Here is a 12864-nt window from a genome sequence, read left to right as displayed (position 1 = left end):
TGCGAAGATACTTCACACACAGATTTTCGTTAGCAAGTATAATTTACTTTGTAATTAAGTGAAATAACTTTCTACAATGTTCTTAGTTGGAAAATGCAAAAAAAGCTCTTGGCTCACTTGGAGATTGTCGCAAATGGCACGTCAGCACATGTCAATTGGCAAAAATTAACTTTATAATGTGCCATTATATATAGATATGGGGGGGGGGGGAGGATAATAAGAATAAAGTTTGACTGGATACAAGTTTTAGAATTGCAGTACCATTTATCCATGATTGTTTTTGTTTATAACACTTTAAAGAAATAAAGCCCATGGAATTATGATTATTTATTTTATTCTATTTTTGCTAAATTTTGGTTGTATAGAAATATGTGCATTATATACCAGTTAATGTGCTCCTATAGTTGATATGATTTTTATGTTTGAATAATATATATACATATTTTTATTAAATTTCATGATTTTAATGATTTTACTTCAGCTTCCTGTCCATCAATGCTATATCTGTCATTATATGTTGGTTATAGTTATTAAATTTATGAATATAAGAATGTTTCTGAAATATTCAGAAACATTCTTATATTCATATTATCTTCATATTGAATTTCAATAAGTGTAGCTTCAAATAATTCATTCTAGGAAATTCACGTATAATTCTCATTTATGTCTTCCCAGGTGGCAGAAATGTTTCTATTTCCTTACAGTCAAGGACTGGCCACACCAATATGGCTGCAGTAGTTGGAATGTTAGTATTTGGCCAGTTCTGGTACTGGTTTCCATTATCCCACTTTTTGTCTCTAGCATTCACACCTACTGCACTGATTGGACTTAATGCTGATCTCAAGGCAAGTATTGCATTATATCATAAGTTTTAGAAGTATTTGTTATTATATTTTGAATTTGCAATACATATTTTCTTCTTCCTGTACTCAAATGTAGATGCCCAAGATGGAGTTTCGTTCCAATGCCAAACCTTCTGCCTTTGCATATCCTCCACCTCTAGAAGAAAAGAAGGAAAGGGAAAGAGAAAAGGTGACAACAGCTGTATTATCTATCACAGCAAAGGCAAGAAAAAAAGAAGCAGAGAGAAAAGAAAGAGAAGAAAAAATGGATGTTGTAGGTTTTCAATTTATTATCAACTTATCTAATAAGTTACTTTAAACAGTGTATTATTTTTTTAAAACGTTTAGTTGTATGTAATTAATCAAATTTATTAAATAAATTTAATCAGGGTTTGAGAAGGGAAAAAAAATTATTTTTTAATGTAGAGCTAAATGACACTTCAACCTGCTTGATCATCTCAGCGAGTTACTAGGAAATTTACTGGTAGTATTTTGTGCATACAAAATATTCACAAATACCATCACAGGAGAAGCTTTAAGACCTAATAGCCCATTAATACCATGTGAGGATGAAAGATCTGCAAGCCTTTTGCATACCACAGTACTGTACATTGACTTCCTCCATGCATTGTAAGTAGGATGATGCTTTACTGTTTACATTCATATGGCAATGGTTCCATGCCTGCAACATCTTTGGCATCCCTTAGTAACATGCATTCAGTACTGCAAGAAGAAAGGAGAGGCAAAACCATAGATCTTGTTTTGTTGATCAATCATTTCATGTTTCTAATAAGCAAAGTGATGGTGTTTCACCAGAAACTTGAAGTCATCAATCATCTAGTTGGCATTTCTTCCAAGTAGGAAGTTATCCTTTTATGCAGCAGTACTCACTAAATTGCCAGAGACTCATTTTTGGAACACCACATGGAAGTGAAAATTAGCTGGATGAGGCTATACATTGCACATCACCATCTCTTAAAGGTCTGATAATTGTTAGTGAATGAAATCAGCCATCTTTTCTTATTTCATGAATAGTTTTTTTATTTCAATTCATCCTTTAATCTTTGGTTTTGTTTGCTATTTGGACACATCATATTACACAATCTTTTAAGTAGTTCAGACGCTATTGAAGTAATTATGTTTGCTTTACAAATTCTTCATTCTGCAATTTTAATTCATTAAAACTGGATGATAAGTTTTTTTTTTTTTTTTTTAATTGTTATAATATTAAAGAGTTTGGTTGCAATTAATGACCAAACAACTAAGGCTGTGAAGCCACTGTATTATGTCTGTACTCTCTGGCTGGTGCGTATGTTTTACAGGATGAAACGTTTAACTTTCTAGAAGGAACTCTGCCTCCTCCATGTGATACTGGCCTTTTTTCTTTTATTTTTTTTATGTGGTTCTGACCCACAAAAGGTTAATTGCAAACCTATAGTATCTTTGTATCATGGATGGGCTAAGGAATTTTTTTTCATTTTTATGTACTTTTTATTTATTTTTTTTTTACATAGTCTGGAAACTGCTCTACAGACCAAACATGCAACTTTTCAAGCCATTTCAGACCTCCAAAAAGAAGGGAAAACCTGCAGTGGTCGCATACCAGGCAGTGAAATTCATCTCCAGCCTAACTATTTCATAGGTTGAAAAGCCTTTATAAAGGTTCCTAGATCTATTGGAACCCAACTGAAACACAAATGTTGCAGAATCCCTGTAACTGTGTTACAGAGATTCATTTTAATACAGAGATTCTGTATTAAAATGAACATCAGGTAGAAAAGCATCTGAAGTTTAAATCACTGTGTTGTCTGACTTCAAACCAGCATTTCATTCACGCATACAGCTATCAAATACAAAAGCACAAATAAATGGTTTTCCGATATAATGTAGGCTTTTATTAATTTAGGATGAAGATAAAAAAGAAGATGAAAAAACGGTAAAAGATACAAAAGATACTTCAAAGGATAAAGTATCAACAAAAGATAAAGCTTCCAAAGAAGAGGACAATGAGAAGGCAAAAGAAAAGGATAAGGATAAAGAAAAAGATAAGGATAAAGAAAAAGAAAAAGATAAGGAAGAGAAGAAAGAGCCTGAACCTAATTTTGAGATGCTCTCTAATCCTGCACGTGTTATGAAGCAACAGGTGGGTATTTTAATAATTAGCTGTTGGAAGTAATTTTTTCTCCTTGTCTTTCATGTGATTATTTTATGAACTTCTTTGGCTGTTTTCCACCATATGAAATTACTTGGTATACCCATAGTAATTAATATCATACTGTGAATATAGTGCGAATTTCATGAAATCATAATAGTTTAATGATTTATTTTTAAGAATAAATTTTATTATGTTTGAGTGACATCCAAAAATGGAAAACAAAAACAGAACTTGCTAAAATTTTAGCACTAATTTCTGGTTATTTCAATAATCAGAATAAAAAAATATATATAATTATACAAAATAAATGCATTAATCAAGTCACAGCAAGGACTCTTAAGCCAAATAGTGCAGAAAATCATTAACTACTCCAATTACAAGAATTATTAGAATGACCCAAATTTTATTTGCTATATCTCTCTATTTCTAAGTTGAATACTATTGAATATTCTGTTGCATATATTTTGCATGACTATTCACAAGATTAGTTTTTAGCAAAAGCAAACGAACTCTGAGAACAGTAAACAAACACCCAAAGGGGGGGGGGGATTCCTCAACTCACTTGTTTTGAAGTTCTCTGAAAAATTCAACCTAAATTCAGGTGGTTTTCAATTTATGTTGCCAGGGTGAGACCACCATCATCACTCTGGTTTATTTTTTGATGGAAGGGGGGGGTGCTGAAGTGCCTTGAAATAGTACCATCTTTAATTGTATGTGAGAACCTCATTTAACGCGATTAATTCATCAATTAATGCATGCTAAGCGAATACAATAAACAATAGGAATAATTATAATTCACCCATTAGCATAAATTTGGAAAGCAAATTACAGTATAAGCTATATTAGAGGATAAAATCATCAAAGTTAATAAAAATGAATTGCTTACATTTTTATTTAATGTCTAAACATTTGATTGATCTACTTTTTTTTAAAAAAAAATTAATTAGAGATGTTTGAATCGTGCTCGACGTTCTCATCTTGTCATGCAATTTGCAATAGCTGGCAATCGATTTACCAAGATTTTGGCAGACTTCAAAGCTTCGTTTCATATCAGGATCAGTATGAAACAAAATTTCCTTAGCATACTCGTGTGACTGAAACTTGCTCAAGTTCTTTTGCAGTTAGCTTCTTAGTCATAACATTCTCTTCTTGTTCGCACTCCTTATCTTCTTCTTCTTCATGTGTGCATGTTGTTCTTCTAGTTGAAGATTCTCACTTAACTGTTCTGCATGGGAATCGAGAGGGTTTCTCACATCTTCATTATCCAGTTCATTAAATCCAAGTTCTTTTTCAATTGTGCTGATTTCTTTAATAATATTAGATTTTGGAATTTTCAATGAGGTAAAAATATTGAGAGCTTCTGCCGGAATATTCCCTGTACTAAGAGGTATTCTTTTTTGGATATAATCCTCAATCCAGAGTGATAGAAGATGCTCCATCTTGATCATTAAATGTCTTCTATTTCAGGTGATCTGCATACTTAAAGAACCAGTAGCAACTTTCCTTGTTCTTTTTATTCTTTGCTCTTATTTAATATAGTCCAAACTGTAGACTCACTGTGTCCCAGGTCTCACACAGTCATTATATTATTAGCATCTCTTTCATGTCTCTTAATGACTTCTAGCTTTTCCGCTCGCTGCAGATTGGCGACAAAAAATTTCGCAAGACGTAAAAAAAAAAATTGCATTGACTGATTAATCACCTACTTAAAGCAGGAAATAGTATCATTTCACTCAACAGCGCTGATTATTGTGCATATCGAATTCGTGTTAAGTGAGGTTTTCCTGTATACTATGGGAGAAGCATAGTTTCCTGCACATGATTGTTGTTTAACCAGTTTTAACTTAATTGGAATATAGTTACTTATCCCTTCCTTCCTCAGAAAATTTCATTCCAGTTAGACTAACATAATGGGTTGTATGGATTGTTTTTTCCATTGAATCTCTTGAGCTGCATCTTTGAACAAATTATGACCAATTTCACAATATCATCTTTTTTCTTATATTAAGCAAGGTACCCTGAGAACTTTGGAAAAATATGGCCAAAACAGAGAGAGAGAGAGAATTGTAAAGGAAGAAGAAAAAAATAAAATGCCACAGACACCACTAAGACTACATTATTCAACCAAATTATTCCTTTGCTGTTTTATCTATATTAGCTTAAAAAGATATATTATTTAAGAATAAAAAAAAAAAACTATATGAGAAAGCAGCAGATTAGCTGTAATTTAGAATTTTCAGCTGACAATCTTTTAATTATTGGGAATACAGTTTCCCCTCTCAAATTCAGACATTATTATAAGAACAGCAACAACAAATACCATTACGGAAAACACTAATAAAAATAATGTTAGTCAAATAAGCCACTTTTAAATTTGCAGCCAACCTTCTGCTTTCTCAGTTCTTGGCTCACTGGTTTACATATGAGATGGTTTATTTCAATGCATGAAGTAGAAAATTATTGAAGACAAATTTGTTGACGAATAAGCCAGGTTCAGCCAAATAAAAATTTCCAGCGGTAATCAAGAAATCTGCTTTCAGGCCTAAAAGTGGGTTTGATAATTGAGGTGAATACCATCTGCATTATTATCTATATAGTAATTTTTGTGGACTACATGACTAAAGAAAGCAATATTTAACTGCTTAAAATAAGTAAACTTAATTCTTTACTCTGTGTAAATATCAGTCTCTTAATAAATATACTGCAAGTCCAACTTATTAATCAAATAAGCTGTATTTGCTAGGACAGTTTCATCATTATCGTACTGAAATATGGTACAGTTGGTGTACACTTTCCATGATTAATTGGGACCAAGAAACTTCTCAGTAAGGAAACTACACAGTCAGCGAGCAATATGTACCATTTTTTAAAATAAAATTTTGTAAATTGTTGCTATTATAAAGATATATAAACAGTATTTTAATAAAGAATATATAAAAAATAAAAGTGTTCATGGTCTTTCCTTGTTCAAGAATGCATGTAATTAAAATAACCATAAATGTAAATTCATTTCAATATGGGAAAAAAAATGCAGTTCTTTTTCAGAAATTTTCTCAAAATATAGCACTTACAAACAACCATCTTCTCCTCCTCGTTTCATGTTAGGCCTGATTGTTTGTATTGCTGCTGTTTTCAAAACTATCCTACCATCTCCTCCTCAATCTTCTTCTGCTACTCTTTGCCTATCTGTTTTCCCACATTCTTTCTGTATGATTTTTCCATTCTTCTTTGTATTTTTTAATCTGATCATTTATTGGCTATACTTTACAATTTTCTCAAACTATCTATTGTAATTTAATAAAAAATAAAACTTATAACAATTCAAATGAAAAATTGTTAAATTTGGCATGTAATATCAGTCACATACTAATCTTTTTTAGCTTGTTCAGTGATATCAAGTTTTGTATTCAAATCTGTAAATTTTTGAGATGTACTACTTTTGCTTTTATTTGAAACAGATTTATTAGTACCACTCCTCCTTTTTTGTGGAAGTTCATTATTAACCAGATAAACAGTTCATCAATTCATAAAGTTATATCAGATCACTAAGAATCACTCATTATATATAAAAATAAAAAATTAAAAAAAAAAAACAACCTCAAATATTCCAAAACACAAAGACACGCACATCTCTGTGTAATCTCTGAGTAAACCTCCTTACTACAAGTCAGATGCAAACATGTAACCATAGAACTTGTTGTTGAATCTGTTTTTTTATGTTGGCCCTTATCCACATGAGATGAAGAAAATTAAAAATTAGTTTCTCTGACTAATTGGGAACAAAAACAAATCAAACTACAGTAATGTAGTTTTTTCACTTGTTGCAAATTAAATTAAACTTTCTAAGACATTGTAGTCTTGTTTTATTCTTTATCCAAGTGTAAGCAATGGATAAAACAATAATATAATTTCTTGGCAGGTTTAATTCAAATTCATACTGGTAATTAAGTCAATTTGGTTGACTTATAAATATGCATTTGTTCACATTCTGTTTTCTGCTCTTTGGCATGATATAACATTTTGTGGGTTCTGTTATGTCACTCTTAAGTACATACTTGCTGATATCAAATTTTTTACTTATTTGAACTGAGGGAAATGAAGTTTTACATGCCTCGGAAAACAGTTGAGCGGATTTTACTGAGATTTTTTTAACACATTCCAAAATTAAAAATGCAGTAATGCAATATCACAGTAAGTAGAAATCCATTGCTGTATCAAATTTAATTTGCTCATTAGAAAGTATTAATTTCTTTGTCTTAGTTTAAATTAATATATCTTATTTATGCATGTATTTATTCAATTGCTAGCTTAAAGTCATCCAGGTAGCAGAAGGATCAAGATACCTACCACTGAAAGATGTAAGTGAATAATTTTTGGTTAATAAGGTTTTTTTTACATAATGTATATTTTGTTATTAGTACTACCTGTTTGTGACAAAAAGTATAATATGGTAAGGAGTGGTAGAACTAACTTTGTAATATGGAATAAAGCATTGATCAACATAGAACTGCATATCTATAGTTAAAAGATTTTGGTTGCAAGTTGACCAATGGAATGATCTCCCTCCCCCTTTCCCAATTGATTTCAGATGTTGCATTGATGAATTTGAACAAAACTATTGACTAATTTAATTTCAGACTTGTTAAATTGTAAAGACAATTAAATAATAACTGAAATTTTCATCTACTCTAACAATTTTCAGTACTGACTGCAAAATCCTTGCCAACTTATGCTCTTTGTCCTGTCATTTCTAGAATAGTACTGTTGTAGCATTTTTTTTTTTTTATTTTAACAATCTTACCATTAGATAATATGATAACCTGCTGTAGAAATCAAGCTGTGATTTTTTTTTTCTTCTGAATCTGTTTCTAACCACTAATGATTTAGATGGTTATCTTACAATGGATTATAAGTATGAAATACATATTAGGTTATTTCATAAACATTAGATTTTTATATTTTTTTTCTAGATCACAATTGGTGGTATCATTTTGATGAGGGATACTAAAAATGAAGATCCTGAAGATCTAGTGGAGCCTATAGCTGGTAGGTGATAACACTTTAAAGTATATAAAAGTTTAAAATGTATAATTAAGCATATAATGGATTAATATCAAGCACTGCAACTTAAAGTACTGAGTAATTTTACTTACATTATGTTTTAGCAGCAGCATAAGTTGATGAAGCTAAACTTAAATATAGAATATTTAAGTTTAGAATAGAATTTAAGAATAGAATATATTGAAAAATAATGATGCAGTTACAAATCAGAAGAAGAACAAAGATGTGAGACAGTATATAAAAGTATATAGAGTATGCCTTTTTCTCCACAAAATGTGTATTTTTTATTTTTTTTTTTTAATGTAAAACTGACATGGATATCACTTCCTAAAATTTAGTAGCAGATATTGTTTTAAAAAAATTAATTTATTAAGTTAATGAACACACTTGCTAAATTGATATTATTTTCAAACATTGAGTAGATTGTTTAAAAGTGAGAAATATAGAGTAATACAATACTAAGTTTCTGAAAAGATTACTGATACAAACGAAAAATTAAATGAATAATAATAAATTTAGTTTAATCCTTTATCCAAGTATGAGCAAACAAAGTTTGCGCCTGGAAGTATCTTCAGGACTGGGGTAAGGTGGTGCAACACCACGGCGACTCCTTGCAAAGGTGGAGCAAGCTACCAACACTCCTATCTCAGTATCTCCCATAATGCAAAACACATCTCCTTGTGGATATGTCTAATGTTATGCATTAAGGGAAGGGCCACTACCCAGACTAGTTTCAACCTTTATTGAGGTCTCTTCAGTGGGAGCCAGGCCCAAGTGGAGATACCAGTTCTTATAAGAACTGGGCGATGGACTGAGTCCTTGACTCTTTATCCCATCATCTGAATGAAGTTAATCTGAGTGGATGGAGTGTTATTGAGCTAAAAAGCTCTAGTCATGGCTGGGTGTGGAGATACCAGTCAGAAGCATTAGCAAGGTCATCTCTACCTATAGGAGTTGCCAATTGGTGTGCCACCTTTTTAATAAATTACTCTGGATTTAGAGGAAGATTCTTCATCAAATTAAATGAAGGTGTGGAGTTTATTGAATACATATAGATTTTTTAAAAGACAAAGATGAGATCACTTTTCTTTTCTTTTTTTTTAATTTGTGTGAATGATGCCCACATTAGGTTTACAACCTTTTGTGGGTGAGAAATAAAATATATTTAATACTGGAGTAGGGGATATGGGTTAGATAATCCAGTTCTCCTACTATAAAGACCAAAGATGTTATTTTTACAACCCATTACAGCTGTCCATTAAGCAGTGTGCTTGGTGTCCAAAAAAATCATTAATTTCCACATTCACATGAGATTCAAATGAACACCCTGTTGGTTGGAGAAATGAGATGATACCCACTCAACCAACCAGGACCACTGGGTATGGTAAGTGATATTATAAAAACATAAAAATGACATGGGAAGCACACCAAGTCTGGGAAATGTATGAAACTATTTTGTTAGTATGTTAGTATATCTTAGAATTAAAAATTCAGATTGTTGATTATTTTGAATTTAAGAAAATCGAGAATTATATATTATAACTTATCCATGGAATGTCACTTAAAATAATGCCATTCATATAATATACATACTTTTCACACTGTCCATTCAAATTATAATAAGTAAATAAATAAATGGTTGTAGGTCACCTGTTAAGAGTAGCAATATCCAGGAAGCTACCAGGCTATTTGCAGAACATTGTAGCTAAGGTGCTCCAAGAGTGGAAGGATACTTGCTAGGACTGTGCACTAGATCAGTGGTAAGCACCCACATTAATGCTCATGTCAGATGTAGGACTATGGTTGATGCTACAATGTATCCATCCATTGTGTTTGATCAAGTGATGGCTGTCTTTCCAGATGTCATAAAAGTATCCCAGCAAGATACTGCACTCTTCCACATTGTCAGCATCATTCAAGAGCAGTTCACCAACCACAACACCAACTTCCAGGTGTTATGAAGATCGTGCTGAATTTGCCAATTCAGTTCTTATAGAACATCTCCAGTTTGGGATTATATGGCTTTGAGAGATGTGGAATTTGAATTCTCACCTTAAGTCCTATGTTTGAGTCATTTGAAAGAAGACTCCTCTAATTAACATGTTCATCTTGTTTGCCTCTTGGGCATGTATTTTATAATCATTTTCCATCAGTAGTATAATGGTTGTAATGGCACACCCTTCATTTTGTTGGAGGAGAGGGTCAAACAGTCCAGTAATATCTTTGAGAGAGAGCCTTGGGGGGTGGGGGGTGGGGACTAGAAAACTTTGGAAATGAAGGATAAACATCATAACACTCATTTCCATAATAGTATATCTTACTATTTGTGCTCTTAATAAATCACGATTTTTTTTCTCGTGATTTATTAAGAATTGGCACCACTGACTACAAGAAATAAACACTCACAGACTTAGATATGATACAGTAATACCACGTTAGCTGTTTACACTGCGATCTGAACTGTTAATTTTATGTCTAGAGATGCATTTCAGAATTTTTTTTTTTTTTAAATATGGTATGATGATATACACTATCTTATTTAGAAAGAAATATCAAATACTGTTAAATTTCATTAAACTGAAAATCAATTTTAATGAAGAACTCTTAATCCAGGTTTGAAGATTTCCAAGCTTTTATCTCATCAGATAATTCTTTTCTGCAAAATAATTTCTAATTTACTGTAATAGTAGTAGTTGTAAATATTTTCTCCAAATAACCTGATCTTTAGCTGAATGTTTATTGACAATGTCCTTTCATTGGGAAAGACCTGGGTTTAAATCCCATCTGATACAAAGAACATTTATCAGGCTTTTCCATCCCTCAAAACAGGCAGACCAATCAGAAGAATATACAAATTTATAGACATTTACTTGGGGCCTCTTTTTATAGCTTTAATATACATTTTTTTTCACCAATTATAAATTCTCTGCTAGTGTATGGCATGCAATATATATAGGATTAACCAGCCTGTCATAATCAGTAATTAGGTTTCTAAGATGCCAAGTTTACTTGACTGTGATTCACCATTGATCCTTAATGCAAAAGGAAGATGGGATTAACCTGATTAACCTTCCATTTCCTGACCAACTAGTCTTCATAGAAACAGAGTTCATATCATAGTAAAGTACTTAATCTTTATCTACATTGATTTCTGTATCTGTATTCTCTAGTTGATTCATCTGGATGCAGGATGAAAAACCCAAGTTTCCAGGAGGCAAATTTCTGCCACCTCTGTAAGATTCAGTATGTTCTAGATGGGATTCAAACCAAGGTCTTTTCACTCAAAGGCATTTAAGCTAAGAAGGCTTCTGCTACATTTAATAGAAACAAAATCTTGATGGCAGTTATGTGCTGTCTGCCTAATACATTCTTTTGCAAGGATATTGTACTACTTTAGAAAAGCTACAGTCAAATGCTGACAAGAAATAGTTTTTTCCCCTAAGCAGCTAGAAAATCCAGGTGTTTAAGGAAGAAAATCTTTAACAAGGTCATTATCATCATCAAATTCCTGATATATATATATATATATACCCTCAAGGGGTGTACAGGATATGATAGTACTACATGAAAAATTTACATCATTACTAACTTCCTATCTACAATTTTCCTCCAAATCAGTCTGTTAAATGTCAAGACTCCAATATTATCAAGTTCTTATATTTCCTCTTCTAAGGCACTTTTTACTGTATCAATCCACCTATATCTTCGTCTTCTTTTGTGGCTTTTTCCTGCCAACCCGACAGATAACACTTGTTTTGCTAATCTTTCCTCGCCCATTCTGTTTAAGTGACCATACCACCTGAGATTAGCTCTGCTACTGCATTCCTGAATGCTGACAATATAAAGTTCTTTCCTAATATCCTCGTTTTTAATATGATATTGCTATTGATGCCATCTGTTCACACCCCTAATCTTTCTCAGGACTCTCATATCTGCAGTCTGTAGTCTTTGGTCAAGTCTTTGGTTTTTTCCTACCATACCAGCTTTGTTGATTCTGTTGTCTATTTCCATATTTAACTTACCATCTTCACTTTAACAAGGTCAGTAAAAATATTTGAGGCCATTTTTATAGCTTTAATATACATTTTTTCAGGAATTATAAATTCTCTACCACTGTTAAAAATTTGAGTTAGACTTTCAGAAGAAACCTCTTATGGTTAATGGAACTTATATTAAGTAAAATCTTTCTTTATCACAGCATTTACATATCAATATTAATATATTTAAATAAATCATTGGTGATGTCTTGAAAATACTGATGGATAGAAACCTTTATTCTTTTTCCAGCTGGTGGTCCAAAGATAGAAGAGGAGGAAGAACCCGAGCCTCCTGAACCGTTTGAATACACTGATGATTAGTCTAAATTATTAATTAGAAAAAAAAAATTGTAAATTCTTTTTGTAATCATTGTGTTACTAGTTTATGTAAGTTGTTTCTTTTCATAATAAAATATGTTAAAAAAAAAAAAAACTTGATTCTTAGCTATATTCCTAGCAGATCATTGCAGGATTGCATAAACATCATTTTGCACTGCTTGCTACTTCTTTCTAGGTAGAAGAATATTATAATGTACTTGTAAGAAGAAAAATGACTTGGATATAAATCATGTCAAGGGTACAAGAAACGTTTTACTAGATCTTTCCAGCATTAGCTAAGCTAGTCATCCTCAAAAGAGATAGGCAAGCCCCCCCCCCCCTCCACACACACACACACATAAAATAGACTGGCTTTCAGACTTACCTTAGCTGTCTTATTTTGTGATACCTCTGAGATTTCTAGCAAGAATTGGAAGAGGTATAAAAAAGA

At 31.9% G+C, this 12864-nt stretch overlaps 1 protein-coding gene across 1 annotated transcript in view; it reads left to right on the top strand.

Annotated features, from left to right (window-relative positions):
• The window catches only part of Rpn2 (Regulatory particle non-ATPase 2), a 481557-nt gene extending 469038 nt beyond the window's left edge, over positions 1–12519 (top strand). Inside the window, exons 21-26 of the mRNA XM_090411420.1 lie at positions 676–845; positions 940–1116; positions 2749–2985; positions 7305–7355; positions 7968–8043; positions 12346–12519. Coding sequence (XP_090267546.1) covers positions 676–845; positions 940–1116; positions 2749–2985; positions 7305–7355; positions 7968–8043; positions 12346–12416 — 782 coding nt within the window. The 3' untranslated portion in view covers positions 12417–12519. The remainder of the gene's footprint in view (positions 1–675; positions 846–939; positions 1117–2748; positions 2986–7304; positions 7356–7967; positions 8044–12345) is intronic.
• The last annotated feature ends 345 nt before the right edge of the window (positions 12520–12864 follow it).

This window comes from Typopeltis vanoorti, chromosome 21 (assembly GCF_054136105.1).
Source record: "Typopeltis vanoorti isolate ZY-2024b chromosome 21, IOZ_Tvanoo_1.0, whole genome shotgun sequence".
Lineage (NCBI taxonomy): Eukaryota > Metazoa > Arthropoda > Arachnida > Uropygi > Thelyphonidae > Typopeltis > Typopeltis vanoorti.
This window is presented reverse-complemented; position numbering and strand designations above follow the sequence as displayed.